This window comes from Podarcis cretensis (assembly GCF_951804945.1).
Source record: "Podarcis cretensis genome assembly, chromosome: 8".
Taxonomy (NCBI): domain Eukaryota; kingdom Metazoa; phylum Chordata; class Lepidosauria; order Squamata; family Lacertidae; genus Podarcis; species Podarcis cretensis.
This window is the reverse complement of record NC_137177.1, coordinates 88,897,808-88,914,490: the sequence shown is the minus strand read 5'-3', so window position 1 is coordinate 88,914,490 and position 16,683 is coordinate 88,897,808. Positions and strand designations below refer to the sequence as shown.

Below are 16,683 nucleotides of genomic sequence, written 5' to 3'. Positions count from 1 at the left end.
TCCCGGCTGGCCCCCACAACAACACAACGCGCCTGCGCGGAGCCTTTCTCTGCCGTACGCCTGGCAAGGCGGAGGGAACCTTCGAGAGGGAGGCTAGAGCGGCCCGGAGGCGGGTCTTGGTTTGTGTTAGCGGAAGCGTAGACACGTCACTTCCTGCCTGACACCCAGGCGAGGGGAGCGCGTGGCCATGGCGAGGAAGAGCGGAGGCGGCGGGTCCCACCGGGCCGGGTCCCTGAAGCAGCAGAACAAGCCGCACAAGAGCGGGAGGCACAGCGGGAGCAGCGCGAAGAAGCAGGGCGGTGAGGGGGCCCGTCTGTACATGTATATGCAGTCCTGTCCTGCATCCTTCAGCTCAGGCACAGGCAAACTGGGCCCTCCAGATGATTTGAGACTACAATTCCCATCATCCCTCACCACTGACCCTGTTAGCTAGGGATGATGGGAGTTGTAGTCCCAAAACATCTGGAGGGCCGAGTTTGCCTGTGCCTGCTCCAGCTGGTCCGGGGGTGGGGGCGGGCAGCTCTTCCGAGACAGGCAGAGCCTGGATGCTGCCGATGGCTGTGCCAGAGAACTTGGGACCAGTTTAGATCTCCTTATGTGGAGATCTGAAGACCTAAGGATTACAAATTTGATCAAGATGGAGGTTGGAGCTCTGGGGACAATTGGACTTGAAAGGAGTATGAAACAAGATCTGGACTACCCCATAGGCTTCACCTTTAAGTATGGAGGTCTGGCCGGAAGAAAAATGGATCTTGTTGGGCCGGAGCTTCTCCGAGACTTGCTGTTCAACATTAAGGACTATCAAAAAGACCGGCAGAGAGGAAGTGAGAGAGAATTAAGAGCCTCAGATGTTAGATCTCCAGGCTGATTGCATATAGAGACTGATAGATATTTGTGTGGGGACGGAAACCGGGAAGGGGGTATGGGTGGAATAGAAATTGGGAATTTAAAGGGTATATAATCACAACTTGGGATGCGGGTGGCGCTGTGGGTAAAAGCCTCAGCGCCTAGGACTTGCCGATCGAAAGGTCGGCGGTTCGAATCCCCGCGGCGGGGTGCGCTCCCGCTGCTCGGTCCCAGCGCCTGCCAACCTAGCAGTTCGAAAGCACCTCCGGGTGCAAGTAGATAAACAGGGACTGCTTACCAGCAGGAAGGTAAACGGCGTTTCCGTGTGCTGCGCTGGCTCGCCAGATGCAGCTTTGTCACGCTGGCCACGTGACCCGGAAGTGTCTCCGGACAGCGCTGGCCCCCGGCCTCTTGAGTGAGATGGGCGCACAACCCCAGAGTCTGTCAAGACTGGCCCGTATGGGCAGGGGTACCTTTACCTTTAATCACAACTTGTTTTATTTTTATTTTTGTATAATTTGTATGAAAATTGGGAAATTCGTGGAAGGGAATTGTAGCCGATCTAAGAAAATTTTTAAAGAATAAGTATTGATGTATAAGTTTGGTGAGAGCTAAGATGAGACAAAGTAAAATTGGTTTTTAAAGTGAATTAAATTAGGTGAGGACTTGCTGAGTTAACAACTTGAATTGGAATACAGAGAGGGGAGGGGTGAGGAGGTCTGAGAAATAAGATAAAGAAAAGTAAGCAATTGAAATTTTATGTGTTTTTAATTGTTTTTGAGTTTTGTATTTTTGTATCTTTTTTCTGTCTTTTTTTCTGTTTTTCTTTTTGTTTTGGTATTTTGTATAAACTTGAAAATGCCAATAAATTTTCATTTAAAAAAAAAAAAGAGAACTTGGGACCAGTTTAGCTGCGAGACCCCCTTTTACCCCACGCACGCCCTCTTGAAACCGCTTCAATCAGCGGAACTGGCAGGATTACAGGTGCCACATAGCGCTCCTTTTTGCAGCTGTAAGAAAAAGTGCAGGAAGCACTTTGGAACGCCCTGCCTATTGATACCGGGCAGGCGCCCTCACTGCACTCTTTTCAGCACCTGCTAAAAACATTTTTGCTTAGATAACCAGGGATCTAGAACGCTGGTGTGTTTTTAGTTTATTGCTGTTTTTAATTTTTGGAACGTTTTGTTTTTACAGAAAAAAGCTCTCGCTTTATTCATATTGTTAACTGCTTTGAGGTTTTATTCAATCAAGCAATATACGAATTTGATTAAATAAATAAATAAACAAATAAAATGATTGGTGGGCAATGAGTCATAATGGTAAGCTTGGCTCAGTAGTGTGGGTGCATATGCTCAAGAGCAGTTTTTAAACAGTTTCCCTAACTCCATGTCTTCCTCTGAATTCTGTTATGTATAGCGTAGCACCGTACGCATTGAGAGCTTTTTCTCTTCTCTCTCCGCCCTTTCCTTAGGCCGGGTCCCTGCTAAGACACTCAGCCAGCAGCGGCACCGCAATTTGGCCAAATTGGACCGCAAGCACCGGGCCTGGCAGCTCCGCCGGCAGTGCAGGGAGATGGTGAGTCAGTGAGAAGCTGGTGGGGTGGAGGGCAAGCCTCTTCCTGCTTCTACAGGGGACGGAGAAAAACATAAGAAGGGCATCTGCTGGATCAGGCCAAAGGGGGCCATCTATTCCAGATGCCCGTGGGAAACCTGCAAGCATTCAAACAAAAGTGTCCCCTCCCCTCCTGCAGTTTCCAGCAGCTGGCGTTCAGCAGCGTTTCTGCCTCTGACGGCAGAGCATAGTCGTTGTGCTTAGTGGCCATCAATAGTCGTCTCCTCCATGAAAGGACCTCTATTTGCTTTTTCTTGGTCACAGGTGTTGGAAGAAAAGCGGAACTTGGGTCGCAAGGATGGGCCACCCCACTTGGTGGTGGTAGTCCCGCTGCATGCTGGCGTCGCTATCCCAAGAGCCTTGAGCCTGTTTCAGAGCAGTGCCGCTTCTACTGTGTGCCAAACCAAGATGGGCCCACCAGGTTTTGGCCTGCTGTGCCACCAATCCAGACTCCGGTGGCGCTTTGTGGTGGCTGACACAGGTAGGGGCACCTTAGCGTACTGAGACACTGTCGTTGCAACATGCCAGCCTCCACCTTCACCTGTGCCTTTCTTGTCACCCAGGGAACCTCCATGCTGTGCTGGACCTGGCCAAGGTTGCAGACACCCTCCTTTTTGTGCTGGATCCTCACGAGGGCTGGGATGCCGCTGGAGACTACTGCCTTTCCTGCATTTTTGCACAGGGCCTCCCCAGCTATGGTGAGAACAGTGTTGAAAGCTGCTGTGCTAGCAGGAGGGGGCTCTTCCTTTACCAAATCCCTCCTAGCAGAACCGAACAGTGTTTGGATGCCAGGGTTTGAAGTGGGGAGGCCAAGCTGCATAACTGGGAAGAACATCTGAATTATAGACTGTGTGAGGGAGCCGGGTAACCTCCAGACACAGGGGGATTTACTGTTCTTTTTATCCTGATTTACAGACAAAGCGGCTCAAGTTAGAGAGAGGCAGGCAGACTTTGCCAACAGGCATATAAACTAAAAATGCAACATGTAAACGTGGGGCGTGGCAGGAAAAGGGAGAGGAAAAAGTCCTTCAAGGTCAGATTGAAGTGCTGAGTTACAAGCATTTACATTCAGTTCAGGCAATGCTGATGTTCTTGTCTGAGCAGTGGATTGTGGCTCTTTTCTCTTTGGCCAAAGGGTGGGGCCAGAAGGTTCTTTCCTCTCCCTTCTGCTGCCTTGGGGCAAATGGCAGCTGGAGCCAAGTGTTATTTCTGGCCGGGAAGGCGGGTGTAAGCTTGCAGCTCATGTTCCTTTGGCTGATGGATGGGGCTGGGCTGATCTCCTCCTTGCCATAGTGTTCTTCCTGGGAGGCAGGGGAGGGGGCCCTTGATCCTGTGGCTGGTGGCAGAGGCCAGAGAGAGCTGCCCATCAGGTCTCATATTAAAAGGGATTAGACCAATTCACAAAGAGGGACAGATCTTTCACAGCTGCTGCCCATGAGTGCTAAATTGAGCAACCGTGTTCATTAGCAGTCTCTCCCCAAGCCACAGATATTGTACACAAACAGGGCAGGCTGTCGTGTCTGTTTATCAAGAGACATTTGGCTGGCCTGAATTGGAAATGGGATGGCAGATGAGACAAATTTTGGATCTGATCTGCTATGCCTCACCCTGTGCTGTTGAACTTATACCAACTTATGGAAGGGATGGGCAGTGGGCTTCCAGTCAGTGCTGCAAGGCTGCTTACGTTTGTAGAATTGTAGAGTTGGAAAGGACCCGAAGGGTCATCAGGTCCAACCTCCTGCAATGCAGGAATCTTTTTGCTGAATGTGGGGCTTGAACCCATAACCCTGAGATGAAGAGTCTCATGCTCTACCAACTGAGCTATCTCAGGGATACCTTGCTGGCATTTAGAGGTTTTGGTCTGCCCTGCCTTGGGGAGTCCCCTGAGCTCCGCAGCTGCCTGTAAGCAGACATTAAAGCCGACCCAGCCGTTGATGATGATGACGATGATGATATAATAATAATAATAATAATAATTTTTATTTATACCCCACCCTCCCCAGCCAAGGCCGGGCTCAGAGCGGCTTACAAGCAATAATAAAAACAAGTTGAATGATTACAACTTAAAAACAAAATTAAAATACATTAAATATTGAAACATTAAAATATTAAAATGTAGCTTCATTGCAGGAGGAGAAGGAAAAGAAAGAGAGGGAGGGAATCAAATTGGCTCCAAGCCAAAGGCCAGGCGGAACAACTCTGTCTTACAGGCCCTGCGGAAAGAAATCAGATCCTGCAGGGCCCTGGTCTCATGAGGCACAGTGTTCCACCAGCCGAAGCCAGAGTTGAAAAGGCCATGGCTCTGGTTGAAGCTAATCTAACTTCCTTAGGGCCCAGGACCACTGGGTGTTGCTATTTATGGACCTTGAGGCTCTCCATGGGGCATACCGGGAGAGGTGGTCCCATAGGTACGAGGGTCCTAGGCCGTGAAGGGCTTTAAAGGTCAAAAGCAGCACCTTAAATCTGACCCTGTACTACACCGGGAGCCAGTGCAGCTTGAAAAGCACTGGAAGAATATGCTCCCATGGCAGAGACCCCGTGAGGAGCCTCGCTGCAGCATTCTGCACCCGCTGGAGTTTCTGGGACAGCTTCAAGGGCAGCCCTGCATAGAGCGAATTACAGTAGTCAAGCCCGGAGATGACTGTCGCATGGATCACTGTGGCCCATTTCTCTCCCGTTTGTCACATGCAGGCCTTGCTGTTCAAGGTCTTTCTGACCAGCCGCTAAAGAAGCAGATTGACTGTCGCAAGAAGCTGAACAAAGCCATCGAGAAGAGGTTCCCTGAAGACAGGCTCTTTCCCCTCGACACAGAGCAGGAGTCCGCCCTGCTGCTGCAGCACCTGGCCAGCCAGAAGCAGCGGCACCTGGCCTTCCGAGACCGGAGGGCTCACCTGCTGGCCACTGCCGCCACTTTCGTGCCCAGCACAGACAGCGCCTTGGTGGGGACCCTGAAGGTGTCTGGCTATGTCAGGGGACGCAGCCTGAACGTGAACAGCTTGGTGCATATTGTGGGACACGGGGACTTCCAGATGAGTCAGGTGGATGCCTCCCCAGAGCCCTTTGCTCTGAACCCCAGAAATGCAAAAATACACCCAAGGAGCATGGGGGACCAGGTAGGTTCTGTTCCCTGGCTGGTAGGGTGGGGGGCAGGAACTGGAAGGTAGGAGGAGGCAGCAAGTGCTTGTGGAGGGATGGGTAGAAAGCAGCTCCTTTGCCCCCAGGTGGCCATACTTGAACTTCTCCCTCCTGGTTCCTAGGATGACTTTGTCAGGAGAGAAGAGGAGATGGAGGAAGACGTGAAGGTGCTCAGCAAGGCTGAAGCCAGCAAGCAAGAGTCTCTGCAGTCAGAAGTGACCCCTGATCCCATGGATGGAGAGCAGACCTGGCCCACCGAGGAGGAGCTGAAGGAGGCTGAGGGTCAGTCTGAGCCTTGTCCATCCTGCCTGCCTCCTCCTTTAGACCAGCCGTCTTGAAGGATGCCACTTTGCACATGGGCCGGGCTTAGGCTCTCCTTCTCTTTCAGGCTCATTATGGTCTGGGTTGGGCTTCAAACGCTGCTTCCCTGTTAAATTATACATTTCATTAACTTTATACACTGCTTGATTGTAAAAAGAAAAACCCTCAAAGTGATTTATTTATTTTTGTAAACCCAATAGAATTAGCACTAAGAAAAATCATCAAGAATTATTTGTGATGTCCAGAAAGTCTAATAACAATATACAAAAAACAGTTTGCAGCTTGAGCCAGCTTTTTAAATGTCTGGGTAGGTTTATAGTTTTTGGTATTACAAATCGTTTTATCGCTTTTTGACAGTAGTGTGTAAAAGCACCAGCAGTGTGTGCTTTTAAATACAGTGGTGCCTCGCAAGACGAAAAGAATCCGTTCCGCGAGTCTCTTCGTCTAGCGGTTTTTTTGTCTTGCGAAGCAAGCCCATTGACAGCTTAGCGGACTAGCAATATTAGCGGTTTAGCAGCTTTTAGCGGCTTATCGGATTAGCAGCTTAGAAAAAGGGGGGGGGGGAGGAAAAAAACACACGCAGGAACTAGCAAGACATTTTTGTCTTGCGAAGCAAGCCCATAGGAAATTCGTTTTGCGAAGCACCTCCAAAACGGAAAACTCTTTCGTCTAGCGAGTTTTCCGTCTTGCGAGGCATTCGTCTTGCGGGGCACCACTGTAGTTCAGCTTCACTTTCCTGGTGCTGTAAAGCAACCTTTGCTGTAACTGCTTCAGTTTGGCCAGATGAAGAGTGGTGATATCTCCCTCCCTCCCTCTCCCTCTCTCTCTCTCTCTCTCTCTCTGACGCTGGCTAACTGCGCTTGTACTTCCAGAGTCCCTGGCACAGAGGAAGAAGATGACCAAGAGGGTCCCCAAAGGCACATCTGCCTACCAGGCTGCCTGGATCCTGGACAACAATGACGAATTGGAGAGTGGCAGTGAGGAGGATGATGAGGAGGAAGACAAGGAAGAGAATATGGTGGAAGAGCCCATCTCCCAGGTAATGGGATTGGGGTTAGTGCACAGCAGGAAGGTGTAGCCGGACATCTGATGGGCAAGTGGGGAAGGAGGAGAGCTGGGGAGAATGGATTCATTGTAGGTATTCTGGACTGTTCAGGAACAGCTGGGTGCAAGAAGCGGGGGACTTGATGTGCAGGAACCCTAAATGTTGGCTTGGCTTATTAGCTGGACTCTATGCTTGCTGCCAATACTGTCAAAGTCTTTTGGCATGTGTTCAAAGGGTACGGTAGAGAGGCAAAGGGTATCTCTTACTTGATTTGTGTTGGGAAGAAAGTAGAAAACTGCTGGAGGGAGGCTGCTTCTTGAGAACACAGACATTTTGGATTTAGAAGGTTTCAGTAATGCTTTTGGGTGGCATGCATATTTGTGGTACGACAAGGTTAAAGTTCATAAAGCATTTAAAAACCATATTGTCAGGAAAGCATTGTTTAATGTCTGGATAAGATATAAAGACTTACTGGAAATAAAACCCCAAGGTGGTTGTCACCAATGGAAGCAAAAGCTCTTAAAAGACTCAATATGGAGGCCAAATGGCCGAAGTATTGGGAAATATTGGAACAAGAAGGAGACAAACTGAAATTGCAGTGTTTTGAGAAATTAAAAGATAAAGTGCGAGATTGGCTTCATTATTTTCAAATAAGAGAGGCATACAAGTCGGACAAAAAAATTGGCTTCCAGGTGGAAAAATCAAAATTGGAAACAGAACTATTAGAACCCAAAACTAAGATACTATCAAGAATGTATAACTTGCTGTTAAAATGGAATACACAGGATGAAAGGGTGAAATCAGCTATGATTAAATGGGCACAAGATATTGGTCATAATATTATGTTTGTTGACTGGGAACAGTTGTGGACCACCGGTATGAAATTTACGGCATGTAATGCCCTAAGAGAGAATATTATGAAAATGATGTACAGGTGGTGCATGACCCCAGTCAAGCTTGCAAAAATCTATCATTTGCCCGATAATAAATGTTGGAAATGTAAAGAGACTGAAGGTACATTCTTTCACCTTTGGTGGACGTGCCCAAAGATTAAGGCTTTCTGGGAAATGATCTATAATGAAATGAAAAAGGTGTTTAAGTACACCTTCCTGAAGAAACCAGAGGCCTTTCTCCTGGGCATGGTCGGCCAATTGGTGCCAAAGAAGGATAGAACTTTTTTTATGTATGCAACAGCAGCAAGAATACTTATCACAAAGTATTGGAAGACATAAGATCTACCCACCCTGGAAGAGTGGCAGATGAAGGTGATGGACTATATGGAATTAGCGGAAATGACTGGCAGAATCCGAGACCTGGGAGAAGAGTTGGTGGAAGAAGATTGGAAAAAATTTAAAGACTACCTGCAGAAACACTATAAAATTAATGAATGTTAAAATGATGTTGGATTGAAAATAAGTGGTATTAGCGACAAAGTTGAAAAGAGTATGCAATAAGTGAATTGATAATGGGTGAAAATATAGAGTTTTAACATGTTAAGATATAGAGTTAAGATAAATAAAAGAGGGTAAGGATTTGCTGATCTGATTATGTAAATGGGAATACAAAAGGAAGGTGTGAGGAGGTCAGGAAAATAAGGATATGAGCTTCAAAGTTAGTAAAAGAATAATGGATTTTTTCTTTTCTTCTTTTTTATTTTTTTATCTACCTTTTGTGTATTTTTCTGTTTTGTGTTTTCTCTTTTTTGTTGTATTTTGCTAAAAACTTTAATAAATATCTATTAAAAAAAAAAGAATCTTGGAGCTAGCGTGACCCAGCAGAAGGAGTCATCTCCTGCTTGGCATCTTCTCTTGAGAGCCAGGAACATGTTTTGGTAGCGAGATAGATTAGTGGACCCCTGCTGATGGTGGAATGAAGAGCGGCATTGTGGGTGCATAGCACTGAGAGGTCAGAATTCGGGAAGGGGGATAGGAAGCCGCCATATGCAGAGTCAGACCATTGGTCTGTCTAGCTTGATATTGTCTGCACTGACTGGCAGAGGCTCTCCTAGCCCTACCTGGAGATGCCATCAGGAATTGAATCTGGGACCTGTTGCTTGCAAGGCAGATCCTCTTACCCTCAGCTGTGGATCTTCTGTGATCCATAAAGAAGAACATGGTTGTAAGAGCATAGCAAAGAGAGATGGCAAGCCATGAGTGTCTGTCTTGACTGCCAGCCTAGTATTTTATTTTATTTTTCATTTCATGTCATTCTTCAAGTAGTAGTATACCAATTAGACATGGTGCCTTTTTCCTTTAAAAGGTTTCTTTCTTCAGACACCTGTGGCTCTTGAAGATCCACTGCAGCTGCTCAATTTCTCTCTTGTCTCTCACAACCCCACGTGGGTTGCTTTTTTGTATGCTAGGATGGGAGTGGCAGTGAAGAGGAGGAGGAGGAGGATGAAGAGGCCACAGAGGAAGAGGAGGGTCCAGACATGACCCTCTTGGATGATGAGAAGATGGAGGACAATGAGGCAATTCTGGAGAAGTACAGGCAGGAGCGGCAGGAGGAGATGTTTCCAGATGAGGTGGACACACCACGAGATGTGGCGGCCCGGATCCGGTAGGAGCCTCATACATGCAGGGTGAAAAGGTAGGAGTGCCTGCAATGGGATGGCACTCCTGGTTTGCTACATTTATCGCGGCCAGTTGCCAAAGCGAGGCCGGGTCTTGATGCCCAGGTTCATGTTAGGCTGGGCTTTGGGAACAGAGGAGCCTTGCAACTCCTCCGCAGAGTGTGGGATAGGCAAAGGCAAGAGGCCGGGTCTCTTGGAGTGCTGACTCCCTCTGGTTGTCTCCAGGTTCCAAAAATACAGAGGACTGAAAAGTTTCCGGACCTCTCCATGGGACCCCAAAGAGAACCTGCCCAGGGACTATGCCCGGATCTTCCAGTTCCAGGATTTCTCCCGGACGAGGAAACACGTCTTCCGGCAGCTGGAGAAGGAGGAGAGCAGTGGAGCTGAGGTAGGCCTTTCCTCCAGGCCCCAGATCAGTCGGTCTGGTTCTGCCATACACCCTGAAGGCTCCTTGGTCCCATCGGTCCTGTTAAAAAATTGCAGAGCTGGAGGGCAGAAGAGTGGGAGACTCATTTGCACCCAGCTTCCCCTGAAGCAAGCTCAGGGCAAAACAGGAGCGAGCCAAAAGCGCCTGCAGGGGCAAGAGCTCCATGTAGCTTGAGCTAGTCTGTGCCACGGTAGAGGGCAAAAGCCATGTCAGCTGGGGTTGCCTGTGGCCTGCGATTCCTTGGTTGTGTAGAACCTGCAACAACTCAGCACAGAACTGAGAGGCTTAAGCACCTTGTGGGTTTTCCTTCAAACATGAGAGCAAGTTTCTACCTCTTGTGGTTGCAAAGAGAAGCTGGAAAGTGCAAGGCGCCTGGTCTTCTGAAATCTTGGAAGCCAGAGATGGGCCTGAATAAAGTTTCCTCTGAGTCGGGGCAGAGCCTCAGCCCCCCTTCCTTGCTCCTGGCTTCCCTCCAGGACAGCCCATCTGATGCCTGCCAGGTGTTTCGGACTGCAATTCCCTTTAGCCCTAGCCTCATGCAGAAGCTGACGGGGTCTGATAGCAGCCGTGGTGCAAAACCTCTGGGGGGCATCAGGTTGAAGAAGGCTAGTCCACAATAATGGGCTAGGTTTTTTACTATTGGTTTTATTGAAATGATTTCATGGATAACAAAGGTACATAAAAGGTCTGTTTTTTTTTAGTTCCTAAACTCCTATCTGCAGGTCTGTTACATTTGGTGTGAGATATTTCTATCATAGACATTGTGAGTGGGGGAGAAAGGTATGGGGGGAGAGAGAGAGAGAGAGGTGGGAGAAGGAAGGGGGTAATGATTTTTCCGTCTTTTGCATAGTGCATGCGTTGGATCTTGTGTCAGCGTCACGTGGATAGGTTCTTCATCTATTCAGTTGTTAGTTTTTGTTGGCGGTGAGAGAAATTGGAGAGCTCAGAGCGTGGTTGGTTGCATTCAGCTTCTTGCAGTGAGTTTTGCTTGTGTGTGAGTGGGGGTGGGGTTGCTGGATCAAATTACCGTATTTTTCGCACCACAAGACGCACCTAGTTTTTAGAGGGGGAATGCAAGAAGAAAAAAACAATCTTTAAAGGGAGTGCTGAGCAGAACCCGTATGCATCCCAGGCTCTGCTCAGGCGCTTGCAGGCTTTTCCCCGAGGAGGGAGAAGGCCAGCCCGTCAGTGACGGCTGCCCTTCTCTTTCCTCGGGGAGAAGCCCCCAAGAGCCACACACACGCGGCTTTTCTGGGAGGTGGGAGAAGGGACTTAGGGGCTATGCCAGAAGCTAGAACAGCAAGAGGTAGCACTGTGCAGCGATCCCTCTCACTGTTCTGGCTTAGCTGCGCAGCCTGCATTTGCTCCATAAGATGCATACACATTTCCCCTTGCTTTTTAGGAGGGAAAAGGTGCGTCTTATAGAGCAAAAAATTCGGTAGCCATATCAATTTGTATGCTGTCCAGGGTGTGTGTGGGTTATGTTGTTGCTTTGTAATAAAGGGGAGCCACACTGGGGTGAAGGCATCTTGTTTGTCCCCTGCTAATTTCAGATTGCTGAGTATTGGGCTAGCTGAACCAATGGTTTGATTCTGTATAAGGCAGTAGGGTGTTAAGGTTTATGATTTTTCTGTTTCCTTCTGAGGAAACTGAATAGTTCAGTGAAACAAGGTTTGTAGCCGGCATCCCGTTAAGGCTTTGTTCAGTTTTAGGATAACCAGTGCAGGCTTTGGAACTTGGAGCTTCATTTGGCACAGGTAGGTAGCCGTGCTGGTCTGCCATAGTCGAAGCAAAACAAAACAAATCCTTCTAGTAGCACCTTAGGGACCAACGATGTTTGTTATTGGTATGAGCTTTTGTGTGCATGCACACTTCCTCATTTGGCAGCCCTTGATGTGCGACCTCAGCTTATTATTGAGATTTCTCAGTTTGGGTGAAACTGCACCAGGTGAAAGTGCATCAGAGCTTGCAAACGAGGCCCAGGGTGGAGAGCCCGTGGCCCACCGATGCTGCTGGGCTGTATCTCCTGTCAGCCGCAGTTAGTAGGCAGGGTGAATGGGAGTTGTTGGCCAGTCACGGTTGGAGGGCCTTAGGCTGCCCACCCCTGCTTTAGAGAAAGTGGGGGCGGTGGGGCCTTGCCCATCCTGATCCATTGCTTGGGGTTTCACATGCAATGAGTCTGTGCACATTTAAACCAGCTCTTGGCATTTGGTTGTCTGGGGCAGCCTCTGCCAATCTGGTGCTCTTCAAATGCTTTGAAGGACAACTTGCATCAGAATTGTATGGGTTGACCAGCTTGGTAAAGGCTGGTGTTTCCAAATTGCTTACAGTCCTTTTCTGGCCTCCGGTACATGTTTGCTGATGGGCAGAGTTTCTGCTCCTTCCTGCTTTCTGAACCCACCATTTCCTACTTTGCTCCAGGCGCTGCCAGGTTTGCTCTTTCACCCCTCTGTCTTCCCTTTCCGCAGGTCGGCTGTTATGTCACGCTGCACATCTGCAGTGTTCCCGTCTCGGTCATGGAGAGTTTCCAGCAGCAGGTGCCTCTGTTGCTCTTCACGCTGCTTCCTTACGAACAAAAGGTGAATGGGGAGGGAAGCAATTGGGGGTTCTGGCCACACCCAGCTGTGCTGTGCCCCCTTCACTTAAGCTGACAGCTTTTCAGCACAATGTCTGAACCTGTCTAACATTGGAAGGGCAACCAAAATGATCAAGGGGAAAGGTTGCAGCATCTGGGGTTTTTTAGTTTAAGGAAAAGGCAAGTAAGAAGAGACATGATAGAAGCTTGTTAAATTTAGCATCTCATGGAGAAAGTAGATAAAGAAAAGTCCCGTCCCCCCCTCAACACAAGAACTTGTGAACATCCAAATGAAACAGAATGTAAATGTAAATGAAGCAGAATGTAAGATTTAGGACAGATGAAATAAATTCCTTCTTCATGAAGTGCATAGTTAAATTGTGGAACTCCTTCCCACAGTGATTCATCACTAACCTGGGTGGGTTTAAAAGAAGATTAGACAAATTAATGAAGCAGAGGGTTATCGATGGCTACCAGCCACAATGGCTCTGCTCTGCCTCCCCAGTTGGAGGCAGCAGTGCTTCTGAATACCAGTTTCTGAAAACCACAGGAGGGGAAAGTGCTCTTGTGCTCAAGTCACAGGGCCATGTGGCCACTGTGAGAACAGAATGCTGGACTAGATGGACCCCCTTTGGCCTGATTCTGCAACCAGGATCTTGTTCTGTTCTTATGACACCTGCCAGGCATTTGGTGATCAGAGGCTTCTCTTGTCTGTCTTGGGAGTGAGTTTGGGCTATTCCTAAGGCTCCCTCTTTTCCTCCCCTTTCTTCTCCGCACTCTCTGCAGATGTCTGTGCTCAACCTCCTGGTGAGACGTCAGCCGGGTGACAGCGAGCCTGTCCGGTCTAAGGAGGAGGTGATTGTCCATTGCGGCTTCCGCCGCTTCCGAGCCTCCCCGCTCTACTCCCAGCACAGTTCAGGTGAATGAGCGTTTCCCCCCTCCTGTGCCCCAGGCTTCCTGTTTGGGCCCCTGCAGTTGGTTCTGTGAATGTGTGTGTCCAGAGAAGTCTTGGTGAAAGTCCCATGCCGAACACGTAGAACAGGGTAGTGGGTCTTCAGATGCCCCAGCCCTGTGTTGTGCTGTCGTTGAATACTTTGGGTGGTCTGGAATGTATAGTGCAAACGCATGTCACGTGAGGCTTCTGTTCCAGGAGCAGCACATGTACGCAAAATTGCACATAGCCAAAAGCTGCTGGCTCGCAATGGAGGAACCCCATGTGGAGGACCTCCCTGTGTCTCCACTTGTCAGGTGACTAGATCCTGCTCCCTTGGCTGCAGAAGGGAGCAAAGTGGCAGGCAGGGAGAGAGGTAGGCAGCCTCTGCAGATCCATTACAGCCTTTATCTTCTGCTTGCACCTCTATCTATCTGCCGAGCAGAGAAAAAAAATTACTCTTCCTCTGCCTACCTCCCTCCTCTGTTCTGTCTTAGTCTCTCTCCTTCCTCTGCTGCAGCTGTTGCTTGGAAGGGTGCCACCAAAGCAGAGTGCATGTAATTCAGTTTTTGCAAGTAAGGGGTGAGGTTCAATTGCACTACATTGTTTGCCTGGACAAAGAAGTGTGTTTGTGTGTGTCTGATGTTTGCATGTTTAGAATACTATATAGGCTGCTAGCCAATGATAAGCCAAAGGTAAGGCTCACATCTGTTGCTCCACCTACCACTGGAAGGTAGACTAGGTGGACCTTCAGGCTGGAAAAGACCTCTGCTACCTTTCTAGCTGCATCATCCTGGGCTTCAGTGCTGCCTGGGACTTCACACAGCTACTTGCCCTGAGCCAGACAGACGCACTTGCTTGACCGGTCTGAGTGCCAGGCAGCTCCTTCCTGGTGCTCCCAGGAAAAGGGGAGCAAGGTGAGGTTGGCCCTTCAGTGGCAGAGGCTGCAGCCACAGCTTTCCATTCTGTCCGTGGGAGCTTTCCTGGACAGAGCTCTGTAGCCTTGTAATTCCACAAAGGGGCTGAGGATTGGTGAGAGAGACGTTCCTGTGGCTCCAGGGCAGGGGCTGACGGTGTGCTTTCCTTCCCTCAGTTGACAAGCACAAGCTGGAGCAGTTTCTGCGGGCAGACACCGCCACGGTCGCCACCATCTACGGCCCCATCACTTTCCCACCTGCTTCTGTGCTGCTGTTCAGACAGAAGAGCAATGGTGAGTTTGGCATTAGGGGGAGGGCCTTTGAGGCAGGTGGGTTGTCAACCCTGGGCCTCCTTCTGCTGCTGCCTCAGTTCCTGCCCATGAGCAGCAGCCTGCTCCAGCCTGCCGCCCTCCCAATGCTTTGGACTACAGTTGTGCTGACAGGGGCTGATGGGAGGTGTCGTCCGAAGCAGTCAGCGGGTGATTTGCTGGGGAAGGTTGTCTACACCAGTGGTGTCCAAAGTGGGCAGTATCGCCCCCTGGGGCTCGTTGGGAACAGCTGTCTGTTTGAACCACCCTGTCTTATTTATTGGTGGCACTGCAGCAGTTTTTAAATATTTGTGTTGGTGCTGTTTAATGGTACTGTGATGTGTGGGTGGGTGTTCCTTTTCCTTTCCATTTTTTAGCATGCGGAGCAGAAAAGCATAGACTTTTGCTTTGAGCCAAGAGCATTTCCAGCCTCTTTCCATAGATGCCAGCTGGTTACTATTGATATCTTTTCCCACTTGAAAAGTGGCGCAAGGCTACTACTGTTTTGTTGGCTGGGTGAAGCCTGCATTTATTGCACAGGCTTTGGTGAGCTGGCTCCTAGAACTGAGCGCTGTTGCCCATCCAGCAGCACGCTTGATAATTGCATTTCTCTGCAGGAGCTCACAGTCTCCTGGCCACAGGCTCCCTGCTCAGTGTTGACCCTGACCGGCTGGTGATCAAGCGGGTGGTGCTCAGCGGCCACCCATTCAAGATCCTCAGCAAGATGGCTGTTGTGCGCTACATGTTCTTCAACAGAGGTACGGTGGGACCCAGAGGGAAGAATATCTGGCAGAGCTGCTGCGTTAGGGAGGAGTTGGAGAAGTGCCCTAGACTTGGGTCTGCAAGGCAGCACAGGCCTTGCCTGACCACATGCTGCCAGTCTGGTGGGTTTGTCTATGGGATGGCAAGCTTGATGGCAAGCTAGCTGCCGTGCAATAACCCAGACTCAGATCTTCGGGGAAGGCCCTTTTCTCGGTGGCTGCTCCGAGTCTCTAGAGGGCCCTAGAGAAGCTAGACTGGCTCCTTTACTTGTCCTTCTGCTGGCAAGTGAAGACTGTTTTATTCCAACAGGTCTTAGGGAACTGACTGCTTTTTAAGGAAAGAGCTCTAATAGTGCTGTGCTGTTTTTATTATCTGTATCTTAATAGATTTGTTTTATATAGTTTCAATTCTAATAAAGCTCAATTGCTTTTTAGCTTTTTGTGTTTTACCTGTGTTGTTTTACTTTGTGTCAGCTGCCCCGAGTCCCAGTCCAGGGAAAAGGTGGGATGTAAATAAATATAATAATCTACACTCATTTCCCCCTGGGAATGCAGTGCCTGAATATTGAGCCAGAGGGAGGTTCTGTTAGTTCAGTGCTATCCTATGGACACCTTCCACCCCACTGTATTCCAGAGCACCCTGTGAATGAAAGCAAGGCCTGGGGAATTTCATTTTGGAATGTGCACCAGTGAGCAGCAGCTGAGTTCCACCTACTCTTTGTTTTCTCTCATATCCTACAGAGGATGTATTGTGGTTCAAGCCAGTGGAGCTCCGGACCAAGTGGGGGCGCCGGGGGCACATCAAGGAGCCTCTGGGTAAGTATGCGGGCCCAGCTCTTGAAGGGGATGGGGGCGCTTATGATATGAGCATGCCAACAGATCTCTCTCTGAACGGTGTCTTAACCTGCTGCCTCCCCATCTCTTCTCTGCTGGCAGGTACCCATGGCCACATGAAATGTCAGTTTGATGGGCAGCTGAAGTCCCAGGACACAGTGCTGATGACCCTCTACAAGCGGGTCTTTCCCAGATGGACATACGATCCCCACGTCCCGGAGCCACCGCGGGGGAGTTTGAGCAGCTTCCTGCCTGGCCAGGAGGAAGAGGAAATGGACTAGCAGATGCAGGGGACCCAGTTTTGTCTAACTTTGCACTTGGCCTATGTTCATTTGTATCCTATTTATTTTTGGAGGAAAATAGTATTTCCAAGACAAGCCTTGGCCTCTGAATTGTTTAT

At 49.2% G+C, this 16,683-nt stretch overlaps 1 protein-coding gene across 1 annotated transcript; it reads left to right on the top strand.

Annotated features, from left to right (window-relative positions):
• The first annotated feature begins 139 nt into the window (after positions 1-139).
• On the top strand, positions 140-16,660 carry TSR1 (TSR1 ribosome maturation factor). Its single transcript, XM_079987468.1, has 15 exons — positions 140-299; positions 2,318-2,421; positions 2,722-2,938; positions 3,021-3,155; positions 5,149-5,570; positions 5,715-5,874; positions 6,786-6,952; positions 9,321-9,517; positions 9,756-9,918; positions 12,426-12,536; positions 13,319-13,451; positions 14,557-14,673; positions 15,306-15,446; positions 16,191-16,265; positions 16,386-16,660. Exons 1-15 carry the CDS (start codon positions 188-190, stop codon positions 16,562-16,564), a joined length of 2,433 nt encoding a protein of 810 aa, XP_079843594.1. The 5' UTR covers positions 140-187; the 3' UTR covers positions 16,565-16,660.
• Positions 16,661-16,683: the final 23 nt, after the last annotated feature.

Excerpts from the sequence above, each read along its gene's own strand:
- TSR1 (XM_079987468.1), top strand. The coding sequence starts at position 188 with ATGGCGAGGAAGAGCGGAGGCGGCGGGTCCCACCGGGCCGGGTCCCTG. Across the intron at positions 2,939-3,020 it reads CTTTGTGGTGGCTGACACAG|GGAACCTCCATGCTGTGCTG; the intron begins GTAGGGGCACCT and ends CTTGTCACCCAG. Across the intron at positions 15,447-16,190 it reads CTACATGTTCTTCAACAGAG|AGGATGTATTGTGGTTCAAG; the intron begins GTACGGTGGGAC and ends CATATCCTACAG.